This window comes from Cyprinodon tularosa, unplaced genomic scaffold (genome assembly GCF_016077235.1).
Source record: "Cyprinodon tularosa strain WSP-4 unplaced genomic scaffold, ASM1607723v1 ctg81, whole genome shotgun sequence".
In the NCBI taxonomy this organism is placed as follows: domain Eukaryota; kingdom Metazoa; phylum Chordata; class Actinopteri; order Cyprinodontiformes; family Cyprinodontidae; genus Cyprinodon; species Cyprinodon tularosa.
Window position 1 is genome coordinate 1,472,182 of NW_024039574.1, and position 26,241 is coordinate 1,498,422.

At 40.5% G+C, this 26,241-nt stretch overlaps 1 protein-coding gene across 1 annotated transcript in view; it reads left to right on the plus strand.

The window, feature by feature from the left end:
• The window catches only part of fam160a1a (family with sequence similarity 160 member A1a), a 38,930-nt gene extending 12,689 nt beyond the window's left edge, over positions 1–26,241 (plus strand). Inside the window, 12 exon segments of the mRNA XM_038271878.1 lie at positions 6,626–6,845; positions 12,323–12,997; positions 14,282–14,440; positions 15,242–15,328; positions 15,746–15,913; positions 16,199–16,278; positions 16,435–16,561; positions 16,563–16,638; positions 19,997–21,004; positions 21,077–21,255; positions 21,384–21,504; positions 25,320–26,241. Of these exon segments, the coding sequence (XP_038127806.1) occupies positions 6,738–6,845; positions 12,323–12,997; positions 14,282–14,440; positions 15,242–15,328; positions 15,746–15,913; positions 16,199–16,278; positions 16,435–16,561; positions 16,563–16,638; positions 19,997–21,004; positions 21,077–21,255; positions 21,384–21,504; positions 25,320–25,516 (2,985 nt within the window). The 5' untranslated portion in view covers positions 6,626–6,737 and the 3' untranslated portion in view covers positions 25,517–26,241.

Here is a 26,241-nt window from a genome sequence, read left to right on the forward strand (position 1 = left end):
CCAATGCTGACAAAAAAACAACAACTTTTAATAAAAGCCTGAAAAATGTATAACAGAAAAGGATATAAATTTGTTTCTATTGTTTTCAGCAGTTTCTTGGTACCAATGGTCGGTGATGCAGCACAATCCAATATTTTTCCGTTTGCAGATGACAGAAGGTTGGATCTCAAAGTGCAAATAAGAACAGCTGATGTGTGTTTGTCATCCTTGTGGCCTTTCCTTCAGATCTCTGTTTGACCATAAATAGAAAGTCTTCACCAGATTCTAGTGCTATTTTAGGCTCTGTGTGTTTAAACGGATCTGCTCATCTGGTAAATGTAGCCTTCGGTGATTTTTTTTTTTTTTACTGCAGAAATGAGATCTTGAAACATGCTGTCGCTCATGGGGAGGGAAAAAAAATGCAAGTTTGGTCCCCAACAAAACATAAAACCAACCCCTGGGAGTGATGACTCGTCTCTGACTCCCACACACGCATGCAGCACCACCTCCCTCCATCTGTCTCCCTCTCACTCTCTGTTTGCACAATGTCACACTTTTAGCCAGGGCAGGATGCTTTCAAAAAAAAAACAATTTTTTTTGTTGCCATTGAAGTTGCAACATAATTATAGATTCTTTATAGATCTAGCCTTCTGCTGCTGGAACCGGTGGCTGTTATTTTCTTAAGGATTTAGGTTAATGGTTCTTGGATAAACATGTCATCACAGCATTCATTAGAAAAGAAACTAGAACCCGATTTTCTGCAGGAAAATATTCACATTTCTTACTAGGACTTAAACCTGTGAACAATCCTGCATACATTTTTGTCTGTCCTCCTCTTCTGGACACTTTCTCTCAGCCTGTTTTTACTTTTTAATCCCTCCCATGATTTTCCCTTCCCCTCCCACCCTTCTAACCACCTCCTCTCCATCTCCATCTAGGCAGCTCTTACTCATAAAGATCACTTCCCACCATGCCTCCGCTCTCCTTCATTCGTCTCCATATCTCATTGTTGTCTTAACAGGACAAAAATGGCATCCTGGCTGGTCTAGCGATGTGTTCCTGTTGAAGAGAGCTGAAAGGAAAAAGAGGTAAGAGACACAGAGTTATTCACGCTCTCACAGCCTTCCTACATTCCTTGTCCAGGATCCAGCCAGCAGAGCCTCAGCGCTAACTGAAAGCAGATGGTAGAAGTTTGTACCTTGTTAGAGTAACTTCTGTGGATGATTGGACCTCTCCGTAGTTCTAGGGTGAAGTCAGTGTGCAGCAGGAGGGATGAGCTGTGATTCGCTCCTAATTTAAGGCTAAAACCCAGAGGCTGTAATTTGACATTAAGTTGTGCAGCTGCAGCATGTCGTATTGTTGGTGAGGCTTCATTCTGCTCCTTGGAGACTGACTGCTTACTGTTGTTTTTATTTATTTCAGCTCACAGCAGAGGTCAGACGTTTGCATCCATTTATCATGGAAATTAATAGTTGGCTCCAAACTTTTGATGATTTCTTTCAACTGTTGTTTTGTTTTTTAGTGTGGAGAATCAGATTTTTCACATATCTGGTCAAATATACATACTCTTTACCTGTGTTTTTTTTTTTTTATGTCCCTTTGTAAGTCCCACCTCAACCACAAACAGTTGTTATCATTTTGAAACAAATTTTGTTTGGCAACAATTTTAATTCGGCAAGTAAGTGAGATCATTTTTGCAGTGTAGGAGCTTGACGTTAACCTATTTTAGCTATTCCCAAACCAGTTTTGACGCATCTTTGAGATCATTGTCATACTTGAATGTCTAAATGTGTCCAAGTCTCATTATCGTTTTACCCAAATAGTCAGCCTGTGTTTGACAAAAATGATTTAGTATGTTCAGGAGCAACTAGGTGATCATAAACAGCGGATTTGAGCTCATGTGTGCAAACTTCACTTAATGTTGGAGCCTGTGTATGATTTAAACTATCTGTTGATAAAGAAACACACAATAGTGTAAACCATAAACAATTTATTTGAGCTTTATGTTGAATATTCATAAATTAATGAAATATTTTGCACCCTTAAAAGCCCCAAAAGAATGTGAAAGTAGGATAAGCAGTTGATGCAATCTAGAAACTGCAAAGGCCTACTGCAAAAGGTTGTTTATTGTCCTTAGTGACTGAAATTGTAAAGGTCTATCACTATATCTCGATTAGTGATGAGATACTGGGTGTTATTTATTCAAGGAAAGCTTATTCATGTAGTAGATTTCAAGGGCAAGATAATTCAAAGTGATTTCATAAAAAATCTGGGTATGCAGAGTAGATTAGAGACAGCGGTTGATACACTAACAAGTCTATCATTTGTTTTGCTGCTAAGCCACCTAATAACATACATTTTTAAAGTCTATTTTCCGACATACGGAGTCCTTTAGAACTTTAGAGCTGGAAGTGATGTGCTCCACTTGCTTAGTTTAAGTAAGGAAGCAGGCAACAGCAGTTTGGATCAACTTCAACTGTCTGATTGAGCAGTTCTGAAGTGCAGTTCTTACCAGACACATAAGTTCATAAAAAGCATTAAAACTAATATCATTCTGATCAGTAAAGAGGTTCTACGTTAACTTTGTTTAATGTTTGTTTAACTTTTGCTTGGGAAAAAAAAAAAAGGATCATCGTGATGATCCTTTTTATATATATATATATATATATATATATATAGGTAAGACGAGCAATGTTATAAAAAAAACTAAAAAACAGTTCATAGAGATCCATATAAAAAAAAAATTTGGTTTGAGTGAGGATAGATAACTTCTTTTTTAATTAAGAAATGCAGATATATTTAATAATATTGTTTAGGTTATGTCCAGGAGGACCAGCATTCTTTTAAAAACTCTGAAGGAAACTGAATTTATGTACATCAGAAACATTAAGTAAAGACGATTATCTTGAGTTTGTACACATATGTGTGAGAATCCACATTTCTGCAGGTTTTTTACGTTTGTCCCATATGGACCTTGATGTCATGCAGAAAAACACTTGAGTGTGTGTGTTATGCTGCGTTCAAACCACAGGCGGTGATTTCCACGAGCCCCGCAGTGAGTTTTCCGCTTTTCATTTCAGAAGATGCACACTTTTTACATCCTGGACCACATCATCTAATAGGAGGAGCTTCAGCTGCGTGAAGCTGACACTCCACTGAATGCTTATTGCTTCTTTATTCCAGTTTTGTGCATTTTAAAGGGTCATTTGGAAAAATAGATAAAGATCATATGTGCTGCTGTTGTATCAGAGATATTAAAAATAATTTTTTTAGGTCACCCAATTATCCGCCCATTAAGCTCTGAATTGAATCAAAATTATCTAGCCTACTTTTTAAGTGCTACTTCATTTGTGCAGGTAAAACTGTCATTTGTGCTGATTTGGTTTTAAGATTTTAAATGAATTTGTTTAATTTCTTGAATGATTTTGTTGTTAAACATTGATTTTCTTTTAAAAAGGAACTTAAGTTGACATTTACTCAACTGTTTGAGCCAACAAAGTTGGTTCAAAAAAAGCTGTTTTTCTTTTTTGGCTCATGTTTTAATCCAGACAGATTCCTAAAAGGAACTATCTCTGGTCCTGGACAGCATGAACTGTAAGCCCCACCCCCAAACATTTTCCCCTATCACAAATGCTACTTAACTCCTACATACAGAAGATTATAAATTGTTTGTGCACAATTCTCCAGAGCACCGTTTTACTTATCAGTCGTAGATAATATGTAACACTAGCAAAAAGTAACACACAGCTACGAGCTGCTAATGAAGCAATATTCCATCCATCCATCCATCCATCCATCCATCCATCCATCCATCCATCCATCCATCCATCCATCCATCCATCCATCTTCTCCAGCTTATTCCATCAGGGTCACAGTGGGGCTGGTGCCTATCTCCAGCAGTCTACGGACGAGAGGCGGGGTACAGCCTGGACAGGTCACCTGTCTATCGCAGAGCAACAGAGACATACAACCATGCACACATAGACTCACATAATCTAGAGCAATTAACCTGACAATCATGTATTTGTCCTGTAGGAGTACCCAGTGAGAATCCACATATTGGTGGAGAGAACATGCAAAGTGCATGCAGAAAGATCTTGCGCTGGGAATCGAACCTTCCGGCTGAAAGGCAATAGTGCTACAAACTGCACCACTGTGCAGCACTAAAGCAATTAATTTTGATATCAAGTGTTTATGAGGTCAGTTTTAAAGCAAATTAGCTGTCACTGAGCTGACATGTTTTTATGGTCAAAGATTAGCTGCAATAATTAACAGATACAGAAAATGGAATGATGATGGTTACACAGGCAGCTTTCGGAAATATTGTCAAAATTATCACCACAAAACTTTGCTTGAGTCTTGATGTTTTGGATTCTAGAGGACTAACATTTAGAAAACATTTTTTTGCCTCAAAGCAGTTCATGTGTTGTATTTCAAACTAGCTTTTCAGAGAGAATGATAATTATTTTCTGATTATATTTCTTAAACTGGAACAGTCACTAGAATTCTCACCCCAGAAACGGTTCTTATCTTACATATGTTAATATTAACCCATGACACCATAAAAACAGCTGAAACACAAAAGCAAGGTTATGTATTTAACTAAGCAGTCCAGGTTGCTGTTCTGGTTAATCATTTTAGATATTAATGGTGGAACTATGACACCTATGGCTGATTTATACTCAGAAACAGGTCATCTGTGTGTGTGTGTCGCACTTAACGCAGATATGCCCCCGCCCCTTCTGGAGACACTCTGGTGCACCTCCCCAAAATTGTAGGTGACTGCAGACAGTGCTGCAGACAGGAGGACTCTGATTGGTTAAATCTACATCCTCTCTTTACTGTGTATATTTCCTGTTTGGTACCTTACTGGCTTGTTTTGTTTGTATGAACGCCATTGTGGAAAACAACTTGTGAAGATGGACCAGCTAGAAGAGCGAGGTGCGCAAGAATGCTGGGACCCTTTTCCACCTGGGTTCCCATTCTTTTTCGCCCTCATGTCCCTCTGTTGTTGCACAAAGTTGCCCCCACTTCCTCAAAGCCTCAGGGGTATCTAGATCCACAGCTAGTTTGTGATTGTCCCTCTTACGTGGTGGCAAAATTGGGCATACATCAAAAATGTCTGCGTCATACCAGCGACAAGCTCACTGCAACACACTGCTGTGGGAGTATAACCAGCCCTTTAGAAGTCAAAGATACATTCTGTGTGACATTTGAGGGATTAAAGTGTCAGGGTTGGGTTGTGGTTTAGAGCAGGCATCCCCAACCTCGGTCCTCGAGGCCCACTGTCCGGCAGGTTTTAGAGGTTTCCCTGCTTTAGCACAGCTGATAATGATTGCAGTAGACCAAAAGTCCTGTTAATCAGCTTTCAATTAAAATCAGCTGTGCTGGAGCAAGGAAACCTATAAAACCTGCAGGACAGGGGGTCTGATGGACCGAGGTTGGGGATGCCTGGTTTAGAGGACCCAAATGCAGAGGCAGAGTGGCTGAGGTGATATCTGCAGTTTAATTGGTGAAAACAGTAAACAAAGGCAGGAATCCAAAATCCAACTTAAAATGTAACACAAACCATAACCATGGAGACATCAGGGGAAAACAATCAGCAACAGCGAAGGGGAACCAGCGATGACAGAACCAGCGACTACAGAGGAACCAACAAGGAGTGACAGCAGAGGGAAAGGCAGGGCTAACGAGCTGATAAGGAGCAGGTGTGAGTGGAGACAACGAGGAAACCAAGGGAAAAGGAACAAACACAAGAGGGCAACAGAGGACAACAACAGAAAAACCTGAGAACTAAAATAAATGTAAGCACTCAAAGTAGGAAATAAACCAATAAAACAAATGGATCAAAGTAAAACAGAAAGTAAGACCGTGACATAAAGGACTGATTAGAGCTAAGATGCATTTAGTCTGTGATGCGTAACACATCATTTCAAATGACCGTGTTGATATTTGCAAAGATTCAATGTAGGAAAATTTAATATTCAAGCAGTAGATAAACCACATCCTGATTCCCTTTCTCCTGAAGATCAGGTCTGTTCCTTAAACTGTTAAATCCCTGGGTATAATTCTAGCTGCATAGTAACAGACATGTTACTGTTTTAGAAAGCATTCTGGTCCTTCCGTTCCTGTAGTGTGTTGTTTCAGCATCAGTCTTTCCAGTGATGTTCCATCTAAGAGAAACATTAAATTAGTTCTTTTCTTAGGGGAAAACGTGGCAACTTCCAGATTTCTTTGGTTGCTGGTCTGCATGCTGCTTATATCCTGAGGATTTTAAAGTCAGTGTCTGCTTACCGTCGGTGTCAAAATTGTCTCTGTAATGACAATGATGTCAGAGGGCCGGCAGGAATCCCCTGTGAGCCTCAGAAGTATTGCAAAAACAATTTGACAGTTTGGTGTGAAGTCCAGAGAGCAGCAAGCAGGGAAGACAAATTTCTTTCTCCCTCTATTGAGTCATCTCACTGTGTTATTGTTCTCTTTCATGCATGCCTGTCATAGCTGCTGTCCAGCCATGCGATTAAGAGGGAGCGCAGTTTGCAGAGCTTAATATAGTCTATAATGTATACTATTCTGGTGTTTAATTAAACAACATTTTAGATTCATTGTGTGATGATGCCATCTGTGTTTTCTTTTTTATCGTTCCCAGGTTCTTCGATTATTTTTTCCTTTCCTGCGGTTATGAAGGCTCCCAGTCGGCACTCAGGAATGTCCTCCGTCTTTATTGTGTGATATGACTAAACCCACGTGATCTGGACGCCATGATGGCCTCGATGGTTGCCAATGGAAACAAAGATGGGAAGTCTCTGGTCTTAAAAGGGGTGGACCCCGAGACATGCATGATTGTGTTTAAGAACCACTGGGCTCAGGTAAGGCAGCAACAGGAGCTTGTTCTTAACATTTTAGGAGATACGTGTCTGTAGTTTACATCACTTTCATTAAAAAATTAACTCATTTGTTATTGGTTCATGACAATATAAGATTGAGATCAATACAGCTTAGAGTCAATTAAGGTTTTACGTTCTCAGAAAGCAGGAAAACGATGAAACAATAATAAAGGACCAGATTTTTTACCAGGCTTTTTCCATCCACTCAACCTTTCACTATTATGCTTTGTATTAACAGTTGGAGCAGCCAGTTTATTTAGGAGTAACCTTTATGGGACTTATTTGTCTTTATTAGCATTGATCATGATGAGTAGCTGAAATGCACATTTGAAGTGTGTCATCAGTCTCTATTTTTTGCTATTTATACCTTGGATTACTGAAATAAATAGTTTTTGATTTGACCTCGATCTAAATTGTTTAAACTCACCAGTACATCCTTGAAATAAATGTGAGTTTACATTCATTTAAACTGTAGGCCTAAAGTTTCTTCTTTCCCCCCCCCCCCCCCCCCCCCCCCCCCCACCCCGACCCCCCCCAAAAAAATTGCATAACTGTAATTAATAAATATAAATATGGTTATTAATTATTCAGCAAGAATAGTGCAAATACCTATCAGGATCAGTGTTTAACAGTTTCCTCCCTCCTGTCCCATTTTCCCCCTTTAAACCAAGCTTCCATATAAAAAAGGCCTAACTTCTGCCTTGAGGCTCTGAAAGTAAAAGTGACCTCAGTAAACTTGAGTGTGGTGAGGGCTGCTGGAATCTTGGCAGCGTGTAGCACTTTGCCTCAGACTCTTGGCTCTTTAAAGCAGCATGTGTCCATGTTTACCCCTATGGGACCAGAAAGCCTGCTAATTCAGAGCTGCTCTGCTCACGCTGACATGTGTGATGATGGGTAGACGGTACAGAGATACAAGAGTCCAGTAGGTTCTAACAGTGCTGATTAACTATGTGGTTTTATTTTAGTCTAATTCAACATTTCTTTACCTACGATATGTGCTGTGTCTGGCTGTGTGACATTGTGTAAAAGAATAAATGCCTTTTTTGGGAGGGTGTAGCTTTTATTAACGCTCTCTGGGATTTTTTCCTTCAGTTTGTGATGTATAGTGGAGATGTTAAATATGGTTTAATTATTTTCAAGACAGAGAATACATGTAAAAATGTTATTGTTGAATATATTTTTCTAGTTAATTGATCTCATCAATAGACTGAAAACTAATTGATGAAAAATAATTTTTCCTAAAAATTTCAGCTTTGTCAAGAGGGTCTTACCTTAACAAGTGGCAGATTTTTTTCATATGCTGATTTAAAAATAAAGAAGCAAATGTGTAAGCTGTGTTAAATAAACTGGCAGGTTTTTTTCTGCACTTTGTTTCTCCCATTGAATCTGTTATGGGTGGGAAGGGGGGGACGTAAAGCAGATAATTTCAGTTAATTGGACAAAGAGACATCTATTGCCGCCTAACAAAGTTTGGTTTTAGCCAATCAGGGTAACAAATAGAATAGCAGCAGACGCCATAACAAATCTCAAAGAATTGTGCTTTTACCCCTTTGTTTGCCCACTTTAAAAGATGAAATTGTGGATTCTGACAAATGTGATTGCGACAGCTACATGTACATCCTCCTGCACTGCCATGTTTGTTTGGCTCTGCTGTGGGCTCACCAGCTCTTGCTTTGCTCAAAGTTTTATGGGCCGCTTTAAAACCAAAATGCTCCAAGATGATTGGCCCACCTGTTTCAGGTCAGACTGGAACAATTTAAGCTGGAGCTGCACAATATGATTCCAGTGCACAAATAATAGAAGTTAGTTTGCAGTCTAGGATAGGATTTGATAGTTGCACATTATCTTAAAATGCATATAGCTATAAAATAATCCAAAACAAGTACCCGTTATCTTTCTAAATAGGTTAATAATAACACAAAGCCAGAGATTTGGTAAAACATGGAGAAGTTGATGCAGTGTGGAGTGAATATCCTTTAAATAAAATACAGTAAAAAAAACAAAATACATGAAGTATGGTCTCTCTTTATGAGGATTGTTTGGCTGTAAAATGGGATTAATTTCTTTATGGATTAATTTCTTTGGATGAAAACTTCAGTCGGCCATCTTCCATCTTACAATGGATTAGTGAGATGCTCGCCAGGCTGGGTTAGTGGACATACGCACCCAAGGTTCACAAGAGGGGATAACTGTTAAAAGACCATTTTGAACCTCTAGTGAAGGTGAAACCATATGAACAGCTTTAAATGCAGCTTGATCCTGAATAAAAACATGTAGCCTGTTGTCAGGTAAAGGTTATCAGAGACTGGCGGCTGCTCAGTCCCTCCTTTTGTAAGAAGGAAGCTATTAACATCATTTAATACCTGCGGGGTCTTTATTCCTGTAGTTTGTTCATCGATAGCCTGATAAAATTGTCCTTTACTTTTAGCTAAAATGTTTAGAAATCAGATTAACATAGGGTGACCACCTGCTAATAAGCCCAAGGGGGGACAAGGGGTATGTTTCTGGGGGACAAAGTGGGACACTGCTTGGTGTAGTGGTGACCCCACCTCACGGGCAGACTCACTGATAGAGGTTTACACATTTCTAGCACATACCACCTTACATGGTATATTAATAATGTCCTATTCCCATAAACATGTGTAATTGCTGATGTATGCTCATGAATAGGCCAACCAATGTGTATTTCTTTCTAAATAAAGATTCATAATACTTTGAACATTCAATGAACAGATGCACTTCCAATTCCGATTTAATTTAGCTATTCAATTTTATTTATTTTTTATTACAATTTATTCACTTTAAATAAATTATAATTTGAAATTAAAGGATTAACAGGAATTGTAGTTGCTCTACACCACAGGAACTGTAAAAAAAAAAAAAGGCTTAACTCACGAATCCAGAGGTTCACGGAACGAGAAGGGGGAGGAAGGATGGTGAACTTGGATGTTGTTTAAAGCAGGAACAGGAAAAAAAAAAACTGTTCAGTGTTCCGGGGACACCTTTACCATTGCTGGTGGAGATGCCTCACACTCAGTCTCTTTCTCCATCTTCTAATTGGAAAGCGCGCCTCTAAAAGTTTCTTCCCAGTTAATGCGCAGTTCCAACTGATATTTTACGCGAGCGCGCTTTTTTTTACGTCACCGCGCGTTCTGGCTGCATTCTTGGAAAATGTTTAGACCGGCCACTGATGATTCAAATCACAAAAAAGTGGTAGACAGACGTTTAAAAATTGACTTCAAACATTTAATCTCATGAATTTGGGCTTTCACTGCCATCTACTGTCATATGAGAGTAAGTACAACTTGACGACCATAAGCTTTTTCATATTTCATATTGATTATGCGTGACACGGTCTCAATTTGCGTGACGAATGAATTGGGCTTCAAACGCTGTGCGCGCACGCGCTACGGGTGGTCACCCTAGATTAACACGTCTCTTTAAATATTGACCTTGTTCCTCAGCAACTGTATCAACTTGTTTGAACCCTGATTGGGTTTATCCTCATTTGCTGTGATTGTATCTGCAGTTCTCCTGCCTAAGCCCAACTTGTTGTTTTTGTTTTGCCGAGCTTAATACTTCCAACAACCTTTTACAGCAAAGTGTAAATATGTGGTCAGTTTGTCACCTGATCCCTCCTAAATATGATCAATACCTGTTGAATTGAACCTTACAAAATCTACAAAAGTTGACACAACTTTAGGCTTCCTGTTTTAGTGATGCCTAAAAAACACACATTGGCTTTGCAGTTTGCAGCAAACCAGTTTTTATATTTTCTTGTTTATTTTGCATGTTTAGATTTAGTTTTTGTTTTCTTTTCCACATTCAGCTTAAAGGAGTTAAAACAAATACCTAGTAAATAACTTTTGCACGGAAAGGCATCTTAAAAAGAATATTTAAAAATATTTTGACGTTTAATTTAGGATTTTTATCCTCTTACATACATTACTACACTGTTGCATGATCCAGTTAGGAGAGAGAAGGCAGCAATTTGACACCAGCACCGCGTGAGGAACCTCCCGTTCCACATACTGTTGTGCCAACACCCAGAGTTCATCCATATGAAAAACTAGTCCAGAGACTCCAGATGAAAACTCAGGCCAGTTTAACCAAGTCACACCTACTTTTCTATTCCATTTTCAGAAGTGTTTTAACTTTCTGTTAAAAAAACTCCTCTGAAAAGTTTAGGAAACGCAGGCAAAATGCAATTATACTTCTATCATATAGGAGAGTGGAGGAGGAAAATGGATGAGATGGTATTGTCAAAGAAAAAAGGAGGATTATTGGGGTGAAAAGGATACAAAATGATCTCTAATCAGTAATTTTTCAGATGTAGGCATGTAGAGATAAAGTCCAACGGATGAAAGAAGGGACGGTGGGGGGTTTCATGTTTCATTTCTGAACCAGCTTCCTAATTTCTGTTGTAAACTTAAGTTAACCAGTTTAGAAAATGTATTAAATGTTAACCTGTTCTACTTGCTGTAGTATCATCCACTCTAAAAGAGCCTTCAGAACTATTGGACCTCAAACCTCTTCTAATTCTAAGAAAATAAATACAGGATTAAAAAGAGGTTCTCTTTCAGATCTCCTATCTGTTAATGTTACAAGTTAATGACATCGTTTTCATCCTCTTTTTAAAATAATAATAATGCTGACCTGCTTATTTTCAGCCAAAGCAGCGATGAGCAGAAACAAACACATGTACCCTTTAGTTGAAGTAGATGTTTGCAAACTCTAGTCCTCTCCTGGCAGATAGATGAAGTAGGAAGAGCCAGAATGAAGCTGAGCGTTAAAGTTCAAACCACAGAGTCCATCAGGCCCATCAGACCACGGCTGGGATTACAAACTCTTTCCTAGTTTCCAGTAGCCATGCCCAGTTCTCTCAAACACAACCAGCCATTGTCATGGCAGCAATGTCAGGCTGGGGACACTGGGCCTATTATCAGGACTCTGGTTTCTACACATGGGAGAGTCTGCAAGCAACAAAAGTCAGTTTTATTCTGTGTCAGCTAGTTCAGTTTATTTGTTTACGCCTGCTTCCAGCAGACAGATGGCCGTCAGACAGAAGAGAAACTTTTAGCTACTTTATGTCTTATTGCTGACTTACCTAATAAATGCAGAATTACCTCATGTGTAATAACTTATTTCTCCAAATTTAAGTGAATATCATTTTTCCTCCTTGTTACACATAATCATAGTTTTTTTTTATTATGAGCTTATGCAGAAAAAAATGCTTAAAGAGAAGAGTAAAAATAAACACTGTTTCAGTTCCAGGGCAAAAATAACTGCTAGTTGACATGAAAGTGGCTGATAAGTTTACCTGCAAATAAATAAAATCATCTTCTGGTCTTGATTTAAAAACTCATGAATCTAATATACTTCTTTTTGTTGGCAGTTAAAGTTGTTGTTGCATAAAAGTTCTCAAACATGTTCCACCAATGACATGTTTCTCCTTCTAGGTTGTGAAGATCCTTGAAAAGCATGATCCGCTGCGTAGCAGCTCAACGCTGCCCTCCCTCATCAGCCTCAGCGGTGGAGCTAGTGGAGGCTCTCGCTTTGGCCCGATCCCAGGAGATGAAGCCAGCGCCGTGCAGAACTACGTGGAGCACATGCTTCTCCTGCTGATGGAGGAGGAGAGCGGTCCGGACGGGGCGATGGGTCCTATCCTGGAGTTCGTGGTGATGGAGAACGTGATGGAGCGCCTGTTTGTGTGGAGCCTGCGCAGAGAGTTCACAGATGACATGAAACTGGAGCAGCTGAAGATGTACGAGATGCTGGTGGGCCAGTCGCGCCAGCCTCTGCTCCATCACAAGCCCATCCTGCGGCCGCTGATGATGCTGTTGTCCTCCTGTTCGGGCACGGGGGGGCCCGCCGTCGAGGCGGAGCTGGTGCTGCTGCTCCACCAGTTGTGCTGCGTTCTAGCAAAAGACCCTTCCATCCTGGAGCTGTTTTTCCACACAAGTGAGGATCAGGGGGCCACCAACTTCCTCATCTTCTCCCTCCTCATCCCCTTCATTCACAGGGAGGGCAGCGTGGGCCAGCAGGCGAGGGACGCCCTGTTGCTCATCATGTCGTTGTCTGCTGAGAATGAGAGGGTGGCCAAACATGTTGCAGAGAACACCTACTTCTGTCCGGTGAGTCTCAAACCAAACATTCTATCCTTCTTAATTTTGTCCGCAAAAAGATTTAAAATTCCTTTTCAATTCAGCTTTTATGTTTCGAAAAGAAATAATCCATGCTGTTCATATTTATTCAAATATGAGAGTCCCTCGGTGTAGTAATTTGTTACATTGTCAGATTGATTCATTGACCTACTCAAAAAGTTGAAAACACAATCTTGCGTTGATTGTTGCAAATGCCTGACTTTTATAAGATTACAGCTTGTCTAAAAAATAATTCCACATGAATAGAGCTTTTCATCCAGAGCTGCAGGCCTTGCAGTGAAAGAAAGAATTGGATAAAATGCCAGTTAAACAAAACAAAGTATTTCAGATAGCTTGCAGAGGGGACCTCAGGAGAATAAGCATACTGAGATCAGGTATAGCACAATAACAAGTTAAAGTGTAGACAATGATGACTGATTCCCAAACAGTTTTAACCAACAGGTTGTTAGATTTATCAGCAAGCATTTTAGCTAATACTTAATTTGATAATCTTTGGTCTTTCTCACCTTCTGAGTTTAAATGTGTTTTTCATTAAGTCTATATAAACTGAAATAGGATTGTTTTATAGCTAATAAACTATCTACAGGATGTAAATGTGCAAAATCATCAGTCAAGATTAATGTACAAAACTCCCATAGAAGACACTGAAGGCAGTTAATAGTAATTAGAGAAAAGATGTGAGGAGGTCACCAGCTACACTAAAGAGCTGCTGGTGTTTCTATTAAGGGTTTACTGTGGTGAACATGTGACAGCAGTCTCCATTTGTCTGGGCTGAGGTAAAGAAAAGAATATAGGCAGGGATAGAACCTCAGGAAAAAAATGCTTTGGTTCTGATGAAGCTGATACTGAAAACTGTTAGGTCACAATTTAATGAAGCACGTCATGTTTGTTACAGAAACAGTACAGCACTTAATCAAAAGACGTGAAGCTTAATCGGTCTGATGGGTTACTTTTCATCAAGTCAATCTTTTTTTTTATTGGGTGAAATTATGAATAATAAAGATTACCAGATGTTTTATATATTTTGAGTAATTTACCTGGAGGTTGAAGAAGGAAGATTTCTTGCAGTAGCGAGAGACAAGTCAACAAATCAATATGTGAATTACGGACGGACGGATGGATGTTCTGTTGTCTTTAAAAGCACATCTGCATGATAATAATGTATTTTTTGAACAAAAACCAAGAATTAAACACACCGTCATGTAATCTTGGATTTTAGATTCTTCTTTTTTAACATTGTGTCACGTCTCTTAGGTGCTGGCCACAGGGCTGAGTGGCCTCTACTCATCTCTTCCAACCAAGCTGGAGGTTCCCAGCGAGGAGTGGCACTGTTTGCACAAGGAGGAGTGGCTTCGGTTGCCGTCCCTGGTCCAGTTTCTAAACTCACTGGAATTCTGCAATGCTGTGATTCAGGTGAGGCCGTGTGCCTTTTTTTTTTTTTTTTTTTAGAGGACTGAGTCCCCACAAAAACTAACTACGGAGCCTTGTTGTTACTGTTCACCTCCACATTCATTTAAAAATGTGCATTGATTGAACGCAGTACAAATGCCATATGTAAACTATAGATGAATAATGAAAAACCTAAAGACCCAATAGTCAGCCAGATACTGAGTGTGGTCAAAAGGATTAGTGAAAGTTTGTAAAAGGATGGGAAATGCTGGGAGAAAGACTAACGGCAAACTGGGGCAGAGCTGATGTGGTCTTATAGCTGGTGTTTAACAGGCAAGAAGCTGACTGACTGGATGATGGCAGACAATCTGGAACAGTCCAGAATGCCTATGAGGAGCCAGCAAGGACAGGGCAGTACAGGAGTTCACACTGACACTTGGAATTATCTTCATTCAGGAAAGGAGGATGTGATATACTGGCAGGTAGAAATAGGCTGAGTAACAGCTGAGAGCCATGAGGGTGATTGGGAGACAGGCAGGTGCATCCACTTTCTTTAGTTATCATTAGAACAGAATTCAAGAAGACAAAGGCATAAATGAACACAGAGAATTGATTTCCCTGGTTTCTAAAGATGTCCCTGATTCACTCTGAGAAATCAAAATCTGTGAGAAGTAATCCAAACCCTCACACAGTCCACCCAGCGGTGCACAGGGTCTAAATCAGGTCCTCCTGGTGTCCTAAGAAAAGCAAAGGAACTCGATATTCCAGTGTTATGCTGCAACTCTTCCTGACTGCAGACCTCTCTAACATTGCTACTGTTTCCAGGTCGCCCATCAAAGCATCAGAGACCAGTTGGTGGCTTATATTTATAATGGTTTCCTTGTACCAGTCCTTGCACCAGCACTGCACAAGGTTTGTTCTTGTCTTTCTTCTCACTCGTAATCACACTCTAGTAGCAAATGATAACAAATCAGTTGGGTTACCTTTAATCATGTGTATGTTTATAGTGATCATTTGTGTTGTGCCAAATGTATTTGATAGCATGATGCTCCCACCCTTATTACTAAATATGAATTCACTATTAAATTGGCTTTAAAAGTAATTTGGTTGAGATGGATTTCATTTCATTCTCCAAACAAATGCTTGTTTTTATCTTTAAGTTTATGTGCCCCATAAGTTTGTTGTTCTGAGAGGATCTGGTGCTAAGATTAAAAGAAAATAAATACATTTTTCAAACCTCTAAAGTATTCCATCTTTAGCTTTTTGTCTTGATCTAAGCTTCACAGTTACATACAGAGTCCCAGCTGACTGATTTCTATCCCTATGAAGCTCACTTTAGAGGAGGTGATGACCACTACGGCCTACCTCGACCTCTTCCTGAGGAGCGTGACTGAGCCGGCCCTGCTGCAAACTCTGCTCTCCTTCATCCTGCTCCACCAACATGAGGGAGTCTATATTTTGGATACACTGGTCAGCCGCATCAACACTCCTTTCCAGGTACAGGATGAAACCCAGTCAATCACGGACGTGTTTTCTCATTTTTTTAAGGAATATGCATGTTTTATTTACACAGCTTAACCCTTAAGCCAGAGGCTTGTGTTATGGATTGGAAAATTTCTCTAGGACCTGTAGGTGTGGTCATTATTGTTTGACAGGATAATTTTGAGAAGAAAAAAATACAATACTGCTTTTTGTACAGCAAAACTTCTTTTATTTCTGTACGATAAAATAGTTTTTGTCTTATCCTAATATAATTTTTTCTCTCTTAATGGATGCCTCCAGCTGGGAACTGTGTCACTCGCACTTTTTCGTACTCTGATCGGCCTCTACTGCGAGGATGTGATGCTGCAGCTTGTACTAAAGTAAGTGGCCCCTGTGCTGACTTGGCCATTTCTGGAGCTTCAGTTGATTTATGACATGATGAGCTTCTCCTGCCATGATTATCTCTCTCCTCTCATTGCATCCTTCTCGGCCGCCCATTGGTTTCCATGACACGTCTTTCCGTCTCCCCTCTGCAGGTACCTGATCCCCTGCAATCACATGATGCTGAGTCAGAGACGAGTGGTGAGGGAGAGGGACTTCTATTCAGCATCGGCAGCCAAGATTCTGGCGCTGACGCCGTCCTGCTGCTCCCCTGATCGCAGCCCCCCCACCCCTGCGGCAGCTGGACTCCATCCTTTTTTCCAAGCGTGTCGAAACTCCAAAGAACTCCAGCAACACAGGTAATTCAGGGGTATACTGACATTTACACCCATTATAAAAAGACACAACCTCCCTTTCTCTCTGTCTAAAATTAAATCAGACTAAATTCTTTGTCTTTATGGTCAATTACATCTAAAGTCATGTTTCCTAATTTAAAAAATGCCAGAAAAGTGAACAAAATAGTTAGCTTGAACTTTGGCCAACTTCTGTTAATTCAAGGTTTAATTGAACATTTGTTAAAAAATAAGTTGTATCAGTTTTGCCCTTTTATTGAAGTAAAACTGTGAGGATGTGTCGCGTGTGACTGTTCATCTGTGGAGCTTGGCTTCTCTAAATACCTGTGGGCCGAATTCAGTCACAGCAGCACTTTGTCTGTGGGGGACTGGTGGCCTAATGGTTAGGGCCTTACGCTTGCGTCCTGGAGGTCCGGAGTTCTAGCCCCACTCCCACAGACTGTCACTTTGTGTACCTGCTCCACGGGCACTGCACAATGGCAGGCCACTTCTCCCCAATGCGATGGGTTAAATGCAGAGAGTTTATTTCATTGCTTTGTACTTGTGATAGTGTAATAAAAATCACGTTGAATTCTATTTTGTAATCCAATGTATCTGGGCCCAATAAGACAAATCATGTCATAAAGATTCAACTCGATTAAATTCAGTTTATTTACCGTAAATTCTCTAATATTGGCCTGTATTCCAATAGCGGCCGGGTCTCTAATAATGGCCGGTCTCGCTGTCAGAGGAGGTAAATAATGGCCGGTCTCTAATACAGGCCGGGGCTATAAACGTTTTTTCTGGGCATACCTCAACATTATACTTGTGGTAGTAACATACAAGTACCACAGCCCTGCGCAGCTGAACGACAAGCCCTGCTGCTGCCCGTCTGCGCGAGGAAGAGAACAGACACGCAGCAGAACAGGAGGAGGAGCGCGAGTGATGAAGAGATTAAAGGGAGAGATGAAGAGGAGGAGGAAACTGAGGAGGAGAATTAAACAGAATTGGAGGATTTTTATTTTTATTTTTTTTTACTTCAAACCAAGCGAGACATGGTAACTGTACTTTTTCAATAAATGAACCTAGTGTTTTATAGGTTCAAATAGACACAAAATCTCATTTTTATTCATTCCACTGGTAGTCTGTGTTGCTCAAATAGCAATAGAGGCCTGTCTCTAATACTGGCCTCCTTCCAATAAAGGCCTGGACCGCGATGCACTTGAGTGAAATAAAGGCCCGGGCCTATATTAGAGAATTTACGGTATATAGCACCAATTCACAACACATGACATATCAAGGAACTTTACAGTTCACCAGATCATACAGTCAAATTGATTCAAAGTTTTCTATCTAAGGAAAACCAGTTGATTGCATCGACTCATTGACTCGAAAGGCAAACCCCCTACACTAAGCATGCTTTTAGTGACAGTGGAGAGGAAAAACTCCCTTTTAACAGGAAGAAACCTCCAGCAGAACCAGGCTCAGTGTGAGCGGCCATCTGCTGAGGCTGACTGGGGTTCAAGGAGACAGAAGCAGAGATACAAACGGCAACTGTAAAAGGCGGCCCCATCCAGGAAACACACAGCCAGGCAGACGAGCTCTGAGCCAGCTCCCATGGTTGACCTTATGGTCTTCAAAATGCTTAAAAGGAGGAAACCTTCTGCTGAATTAAGTGTAATGGCTTTATGGGCTTCTTATGTTCATCTGGCAATGGAGAGAAGTGCAGTGCAAATGTTAATTACGGCAAGAATTTAGGCCAGAAATGTATGGACTAATTAAAGTCTAAAAATAATGCAAAATAAAATGCATCTTGTGGTAACAAGAGTCACAAAACTGAACCGGACTGCTCCAGACACAACAGAATCGCGCTCAACTGGTATTAGTTCATCAGTAGGGCTCGGCGCAGTTCACTTCTGGACAAAGCCCTGATTGTCTGTAAGCCCTGATTAGACTATTGCTAGTGGTATCCATTTCCCAAAAGCCGACTCTGTCAAGTAAATTCACCAAAGGCTGCTTTCTTCGCCTGACTCTCCGCAAACAACGAAATATCACAATTATTACCAAACTTCCTGAATGTTACAGGCACCGCCAATGTGATTTGCTTGATTATCTCAAGAAGGCAGTAGTACCATAAATCGTCTCTAGGAGGCGAGGAACCGTGCTAGCATGATGTGTAAACAGTCGTAAGGAACCAAGCTTGGCATCGTTAACTGGTCCAAGCTCAATTGAACTGATCCAAAACAATTTCTTTTTGTTTTACACTTGTGTTAACAAAATGACAAATAAAATCTGTCTAAGTCTAAGTATTGCTGCCATATGGCCCACTACCACACCAATAGCATGGCCAACCGTAACACTTTTAATTCCGTTCAGTTCAGTTCAATTCAATTCAATTTACTTAACAGACTGATGATGATGAAAATTTAGTTACTAATTCAAAAGCAGACTAAAAGAAGCGTTTAAGAAAAAACCCCCCACATATCCTTTGTTTTTTGGTGAATCCAGGCTAAAAATGCTGGGCTACACAACCAAAAACATGGAGGATATTGTTCATCCTGCAAGATCCTTTCATGTCTCCAGTGATCCGGGTTCAGATACTTATCTGAAAAATCTGATTACTTGCTTTTATTCAAATATTGTAATATTAGTTGAACATAAAAAGTCATTAAATATTTATTTCTCTTTACCTGCTGAATCCATGCATCCTTTACACTTTTCGGATGCTCAGCACTCCCTTAGAATGTTTAAATTCATATTTTATGAACTACAAATAGGCCTGCCCAGCTGTATAGCTCTGCCACATGAACTCATTGTAAAGACAACACCAGGCAGTGTAAGCAAAAGGCCCTTTAATCCTTTATAAGCCTCTTTGTGGGTTTATATCCACTCCTCTGTGGTGGCATTGTGCATTACTTGAGCATGAAAGCTCTAAGAAGGCCAAATGTGTTTTATGCTTTGAAGACGCATTCAAACAGCTTTTGTAGCTTTTAAACCAACTGCTGAGGGAATTCTACAAACAAATGTACCTCGTAATAACACCTTTTTAGCTAAATATTCGCAATGATACCAGTGGGCCATTAAGTGATTTGGAAATTAATTAAAGAAAAAAGAAAGGAATACTAAAAGAAAATATAGTTCTTCAGTGTCAAAGTAAGACGTGCGTGAAAACATGCGGTGCACTGTAAGGTGTTGATCTGCATTTAATTGGAACATGAGCATCTAACAGGGGTGATGGTGTGTATTATGAGGCTGAGACCTCCTGCTGTTTTGCAATATTAAATCACTTTACCTCCTGCTGCTAAATGTCAGACTCATTATTTCTGCTCTGTGGGAGTTCTGCGTTCAACATCAGATTTCATCATCCCCTGTCTGTCTTCATCAGACAAACACAGCAGCTTCTCTGAAGAAGAAGATGGCTCAGGTAACTCCTGTACCATAGGCTCAGAGATCTACCTGGATGTCAGCTACCTTCATTACCTCTATGACGCCCGGCTCAGCATCAGCAGCTGCATGAAGGCCTGCCAGGTGTGGTCGGCACCGTATGATGGGGAGAACCCTCCTCCGGAGAAATACCAGCCGGGCGTACTGGAGGAGCCGGCGCCAGACAGTCGCCAAACCCAGACGGCCTTCAAGAGAGTCCCACAGCTGCTGGGGTCACGTCCTCGCCCAAGTCAGCCGCCGAGTAAAGAACCACCCTCTATTGCCCAGCTCGAGCTGGAATGGGATGACACCTTTGATGCGTGTCCAGTTCAGGCTGGCGAAGTTCCTGTGGAACCGAAACCTCCTCAGCTGCCTTCTTCTGAGGCACCAAAACACATCCAGGAGATGAGAAGGTCTGCCATCATGCTGGTTAAAGGCTCCTACATCGAGGAAAATGACTTCCAGGATGATGTCCTGGTGTACGATCTGATTGCAAAGAAAGACGCCTCAGCGATGGAGCAGACATCAGCCAGACCCCGCGGCTCATCATCAGCTGAGGCTCAGCCAGACTCCACTGAGGTCCCACTGAAAAACGGGCTCAGTCTAACACTTCCCACCTCTGTGATGGCAGATAACGGAAATAACAGCCTAAAGGCAAAGGTCAAAGGTCAGACAGACTGTAACGGCAATGTCCAAAACACGACCAGCACTAGTGATGATCTTTTATCTCAGTATGAGGAGCTGGTCCGTACTCTGGTCAGCCAAACAGCTGGAAAACAGGCAAAAACTGATGGAGAGGTGAGAAAGTCTGTCTCTATAGCAGTGGAAGAAGAAGAGGAGGAGGAAGAGATGGACTTCACTTCCTTTACAGCTGAAACTCCTGATTCAGAGAAACTAGCGTCTCCATTTGGGTCCATTCAGAGGTCCCGTAGTGGGAGCTCTAAAGGAAGCTACACTTTGCCTTTTACAGGTGAGTTCAGGTGAATCTGGTCCCTGCAGCACCAAAAATCAAACATGATAGCAATGAATCTTCATCCTGCAGGTCCATTTATCAGCGTGCTGCTGTCTCGCCTGGAGAATATGCTCACCAACACGCTTCATGTCAACCTGCTGCTGACAGGGATCCTGGCTCAGCTGGCCGCTTACCCTCAGCCACTCCTCCGCTCCTTCCTCCTCAACACCAATCTGGTTTTTCAGCCGACTGTTCGATCGCTTTACCAGGTGAACCAAACGTATTTCAGATAAAAAAAAAACATAACAGATAATACCCGTTTTTACCACATTTCCAAAGAGTTAAAACGCTGCAGATAGGAATTTAATGATACTTTCTTTAAAATAATTGTCCCCAGGTTCTCGCTATTGTAAAGAATCAGATAGAAGAGGCGGCTGCCTGCAGGAAGGACTTCCCTGAGCTTATTACTGTGGCACAACACTGGCTGCTGGCCAGAGAGGCCTCGTTCATCACAGCAGGTAAAAACACGCCTCAGTCTGAACCACCTTTCTTTTATTAAGGGTTGGCAGCACAGGTTAAAGATATCGTTATGTAAATTTTATTTCTATATCTTGACGTTTTAAAAAAACAAAACAAAAATGAACATATCTTGTCCAATATGGCCAACCAAACTTAAAAAAAATATTCAAATTTCTTTGCACTTCTAATTTTTTCAGTAATTAATCAATATTTTCCTGCATTTCTCCATCTTTAGTAAAATAATAGTGCTATAGCCTCATCTTTAACCTATCTGACTGCAAAAACAAATTCCCCCAATAGGGATGATCAAGTTTATCTTATCTCCATGTTGATAGTTGCCAGTTGTTATTTATATTAACATGCTACAGTGGGCACTGGTTGGAAATGGACGGTTTCCTGCGTGATTCCTGTGTGATTCCCACGTGAATCACGTTGTATTTCCTGAGGCCAGTTTTTTTATTTCAAAAAGAACTGCAATGTACCCGGACAACCACCAGGTGGCGCTTGGGACCTCTGCCGTGCTGAGGGTGACGTTTGTGGGCCTGCAGTCAACTGAAAAGCAGGTTTATTGGGGATCTTGGTGTGATACTGGGCTATTTTATTTTGTTTTTGATTAAAATAAAGTTAATGAATTAATTTAACATAAGATTATGCAGTCAAGTGACTGCATAATCTTATTTTATGAAAATGGTTGCGTAGTTATAGATACACCTCCGATCTTATCTGAGAACTGTTATTTCTATTTATCTGCATCGCTATTATTTAATGAAAAATTAAATTAATTAAGTTGGAGCCGGGGATACGGACTGTAGCGCAACCAGAGAAAGGCGACAGAGACAGTGCTGCGGCTGGTGATGTTGAAATTAAAATCATATCCAAAGTTGATTCCTCATTAAGATAAGCCAAAGTTATTCAAAAGGGTATGTAAGAAAATATATTTTCTTTAGTTTTGTAAAATATAAGTGCCGTTGAAAGCTTTGTTTTTGTGTGTTACTTTCTTGCCGTGCAATACGTGACACCCCTCCCAGTCTGGTCAAGTAGCAGACTGGGAGGGCTGTCACGTGTTGCCAACTTATAGCGCAGTGGTTAAGCTGAGTGGTCTGTAGACTAACAGCTTGTGGGTTCAATCCCAACTGTGGCCGAGTTGCCTTAAATGTTTTATTTTTTATTTTTTATAAAGTAATGAAAGTTAGAATGTAACCAGGTTTTCTATTTTTGAAACAACAATTGGAGTTATTCGTTGGACATTCACGCATGAGCCTGTATAAAAAGAGGAGCTGAGCAGCAGAGCGATGTGTCTGTCTTGCTGTCAGCTCCCAGATCAGCTTCTCTGATTGATGCGGCGCTTCCAGCAGCTAAACTTCAATTTTTCCATCTCGAGCAGCAGCAGCGCGCGTCAAATGCTTAAAATGCGCTGCGGGACCTTTTGCTGCGCCTACTGTACGTATATGCGCATCAACCATTGACTTTGCATGTAAACTCGCTGCTTCTGCATCAACAGCGATGTTGATGAGTGGAAAAACCCCCCACCTGGTCTCCTTACCAAAGGGAGCACCGCACATTTCAAGGGATAAAAAGACGTTTATGTGCGCTTATAGTCGTGAAAATACGGTAAATTCTAACACTATCCATTCACAAAAATATAAAACCTACGGGAATGCCGGAGCCCCGGGCTGCAGCCCCGGTAAGCCCCTGCTAAAATCCGCCCCAGACCTGGATATACGGTATAGATATTGCTTATATATTGCCACAGTGTTTAGATATTTTTATAATTCTATTTACCCTTATATGTGTCATCTTGCACGATTGTACCATAAAAAAAATCCCTAGTTTGTGAACTCCTTCTCTGACAATGTCAATAAACCTGATTCTGTTCCTGAAAAAACTGCTGTGAAACATTTTGTTTCTATAATTTCTATTTCTATATTTCAGATTAGATTTTAAAACAACACAAAGTGGGAAAAGAGCATGAGAGAAAATGTGTTTATTGTGATGAATACTGAACAGGTTTACATTGAGAGTCGTTGGGATGATTTGCGTGTTGTACGGAGAAATTCGTTGATCTTATCAATGCAGTCCTTCAAGTCACTCTTCCCCATATCAGGAAACTTTCGCTGCAGTGTTGAAACCACAAAGTTGAGCTGTGAGGGGGAGGGGGTCTCTGTAAATGGTGGTGGTTGAATTGTATTGTCAGAGAACAAGAGAGTAAGTTGTCTGCAAAGTACCGCGTCAACTCTGAATAACCTGCTAAAGCCATTTGTCGTTATTTTTTGCATTGATTAGGCGGGGGTCCTGAGGGGTAGGGGGTCTCACAAACATAAGTTGTTCATGAATGCAGGCAGACCATATTTCTGGTTTTCGTCAAGATAAAAAAAAAAAAAAAAAACGGATTTCATTATTTGGGTTGGCAAGGGAAGATGTTTGGCCTGTATAACCCACACATCAGTCGGACAATAACATGACCAGTCCACTTAGAGTATGTCCGCAGCAGATAACCACAAAAAAAAACACCAAGATCCCCAATAAACCTGCTTTTCAGTTGACTGCAGGCCCACAAACGTACAGACACGGTGTCTACTGCAAGTCTCTGACTAAAGGAGCTGGTCAGCTCCTCTTTTTATACAGGCTCATGCGTGAATGTCCAACGAATAACTCCAATTGTTGTTTCAAAAATAGAAAACCTGGTTTCATTACTTTACATTCTAACTTGCATTACTTTATAAAAAAGCGATAATAATAATAAAATAAAAAAAAAAAACATTTAAGACAACTTGGCCACAGCTGGGATTGAACCCACAGTCTATTGAACCACAGACCACTCAGCTTAACCTCTGCGCTATAAACTCGCAACACGTGACACCCTTCCAGTTTGCTACTCGACCTATGTAATTCTGACTCATGGGACGCCGAAATGGAGTCAGACTGCCACCTAGTGGCTATAGTAGTCACATGTTTTTCACACAATACGTGAAACACGCGGAGCGTGAGTGAAGTGTCCATTTCCAACCAGCGCCCACTGTAACTCTTCAGGCAGTGGATCAGCCGAACGGTTTCCTCTTTTACCACCTCTGCTTAGACTGAGCTGGCTTAAAGTCATTTTCACTTCACATCTGTTTGCAAGTACCTGGTTCGATCCCCACAGCCTGCACTCTGGGTCCCTGAGCAAGACACTTAACCTCACACTGCTCTCCGAGCTCAGTGTGTGGAAACCCACTGCTCCCCAATGGATGCGTTAAATGCCGAGAGTTTATTTCTCCATTGTGAGATCAATAAAGTTCTATAAAAAAAGATAGAACTGTTTATAGACTGAAGCTTATGTGGACAATAGAATGCAGTCAAAAAGCTCTATTTACCTCCCAAATTAAAATTCATTTAAAAATCTGATTAGGATTTAAACATAAAGTTTAATAATTAGATTAAATATTTGAGCCAAATAAAAGGTACAGCAGCGATTCAAAGTGATGAACCGCACACAGTTGGTTTTTTCAGAGGTCTGAATAAACTCTGATTTTTTTAGCCTCCTCTTTCAGGCCCTCAAGCTTTTTAATCCAATGTTTGAACCGGATCTTCTGTGGTTTCAAAGCATCAGAGCTTAATAAGTATAAAGACAAACCCTCAGAATCTTTGTAGAAAGACAATAGATGGGAATTGCAAAGTGCTTGTTTTATTCTTTTTGTTTGCAACTTTTGCTTTTTTTTTTTTTTTTTTTTTTTTTTAGGGTGTCTGTGTTTTTTATTTTAATTTATTTAAAAAATGTAGTAAACAAAATGATCCTCCTTGAAACTTCAACCTGTTTGTGTTTTCGCTCTCTCAGATAAAAGCAGCAGCGGTCCCTCCAACCAACAGGAAGGAGGAAGGATCTTGAAGAACTCCCCTCCACCAAAGCCTAAAGCCATCTCTCTGGATCAGATGGAGGTCTTTGCTACGGTTCTCTTCTCAGAGTTCCTTAAAGAACTTGCTGCCATCGCACAGGAGCACTCCGTCCTGTCTTACATTCCTATGGAAGAATAGAAAACCTCTGGGATGAGTTCAGGAGGAATATTGGGTACTTTTTTCAGGTACTAATTAATGAACTGAAGGGTTTTCCCTTTTTATTTGAAAGAATTAAAAAATATTTATTTTTTTCTAACTAAAGAATCAACTTTGCTTGGTTGAACCTCATCACCTTGCCTTTGCAAAGCGTTTGTCAGACAAAATAGAGATCCAACCTTGGAGCAGATTTTCTTCATAGAGACATGCTGCAGCTCCTCTCACCAAAGACTTTTTATTTTTCTTTTCTTTACCCACAAACAATCAGTTGCTCTTTCCTAACCCATATGAATATCTTCTATAAGCAGCTCCAGTGATGCAGTGCTGCTCCGTGATTTCTATAAAAACACTCAGGTAGCCTTTCAGAAGTTGCCTTCAAGCATCAGGATAACATTGAATGTCGGTTTTTCATTATGTTTTCTTATGACTGGCAGCAATACTGAAAGCCTAAAACAAACACGTCCAAGCTGACATTTTCAATCACAACTGTTACACACTTTAGTCACTACTGCCTTTAAATTGCAAAGTGTGATTACAGAAAGCCTTTGTGTCTTTGCCAGAGGCAGTTCAGGAGTCTTTTAGCAACATCTCCTGTTGTTTGTTTAAACAAGTAGATTGTCTAACTTTTTATGGGCTCTGCTTCTTTCTATTGTCTCCACCATCATTGTTGGCACCTCTCATAAAGAAATGTAAAAAAAAAAAAAAAA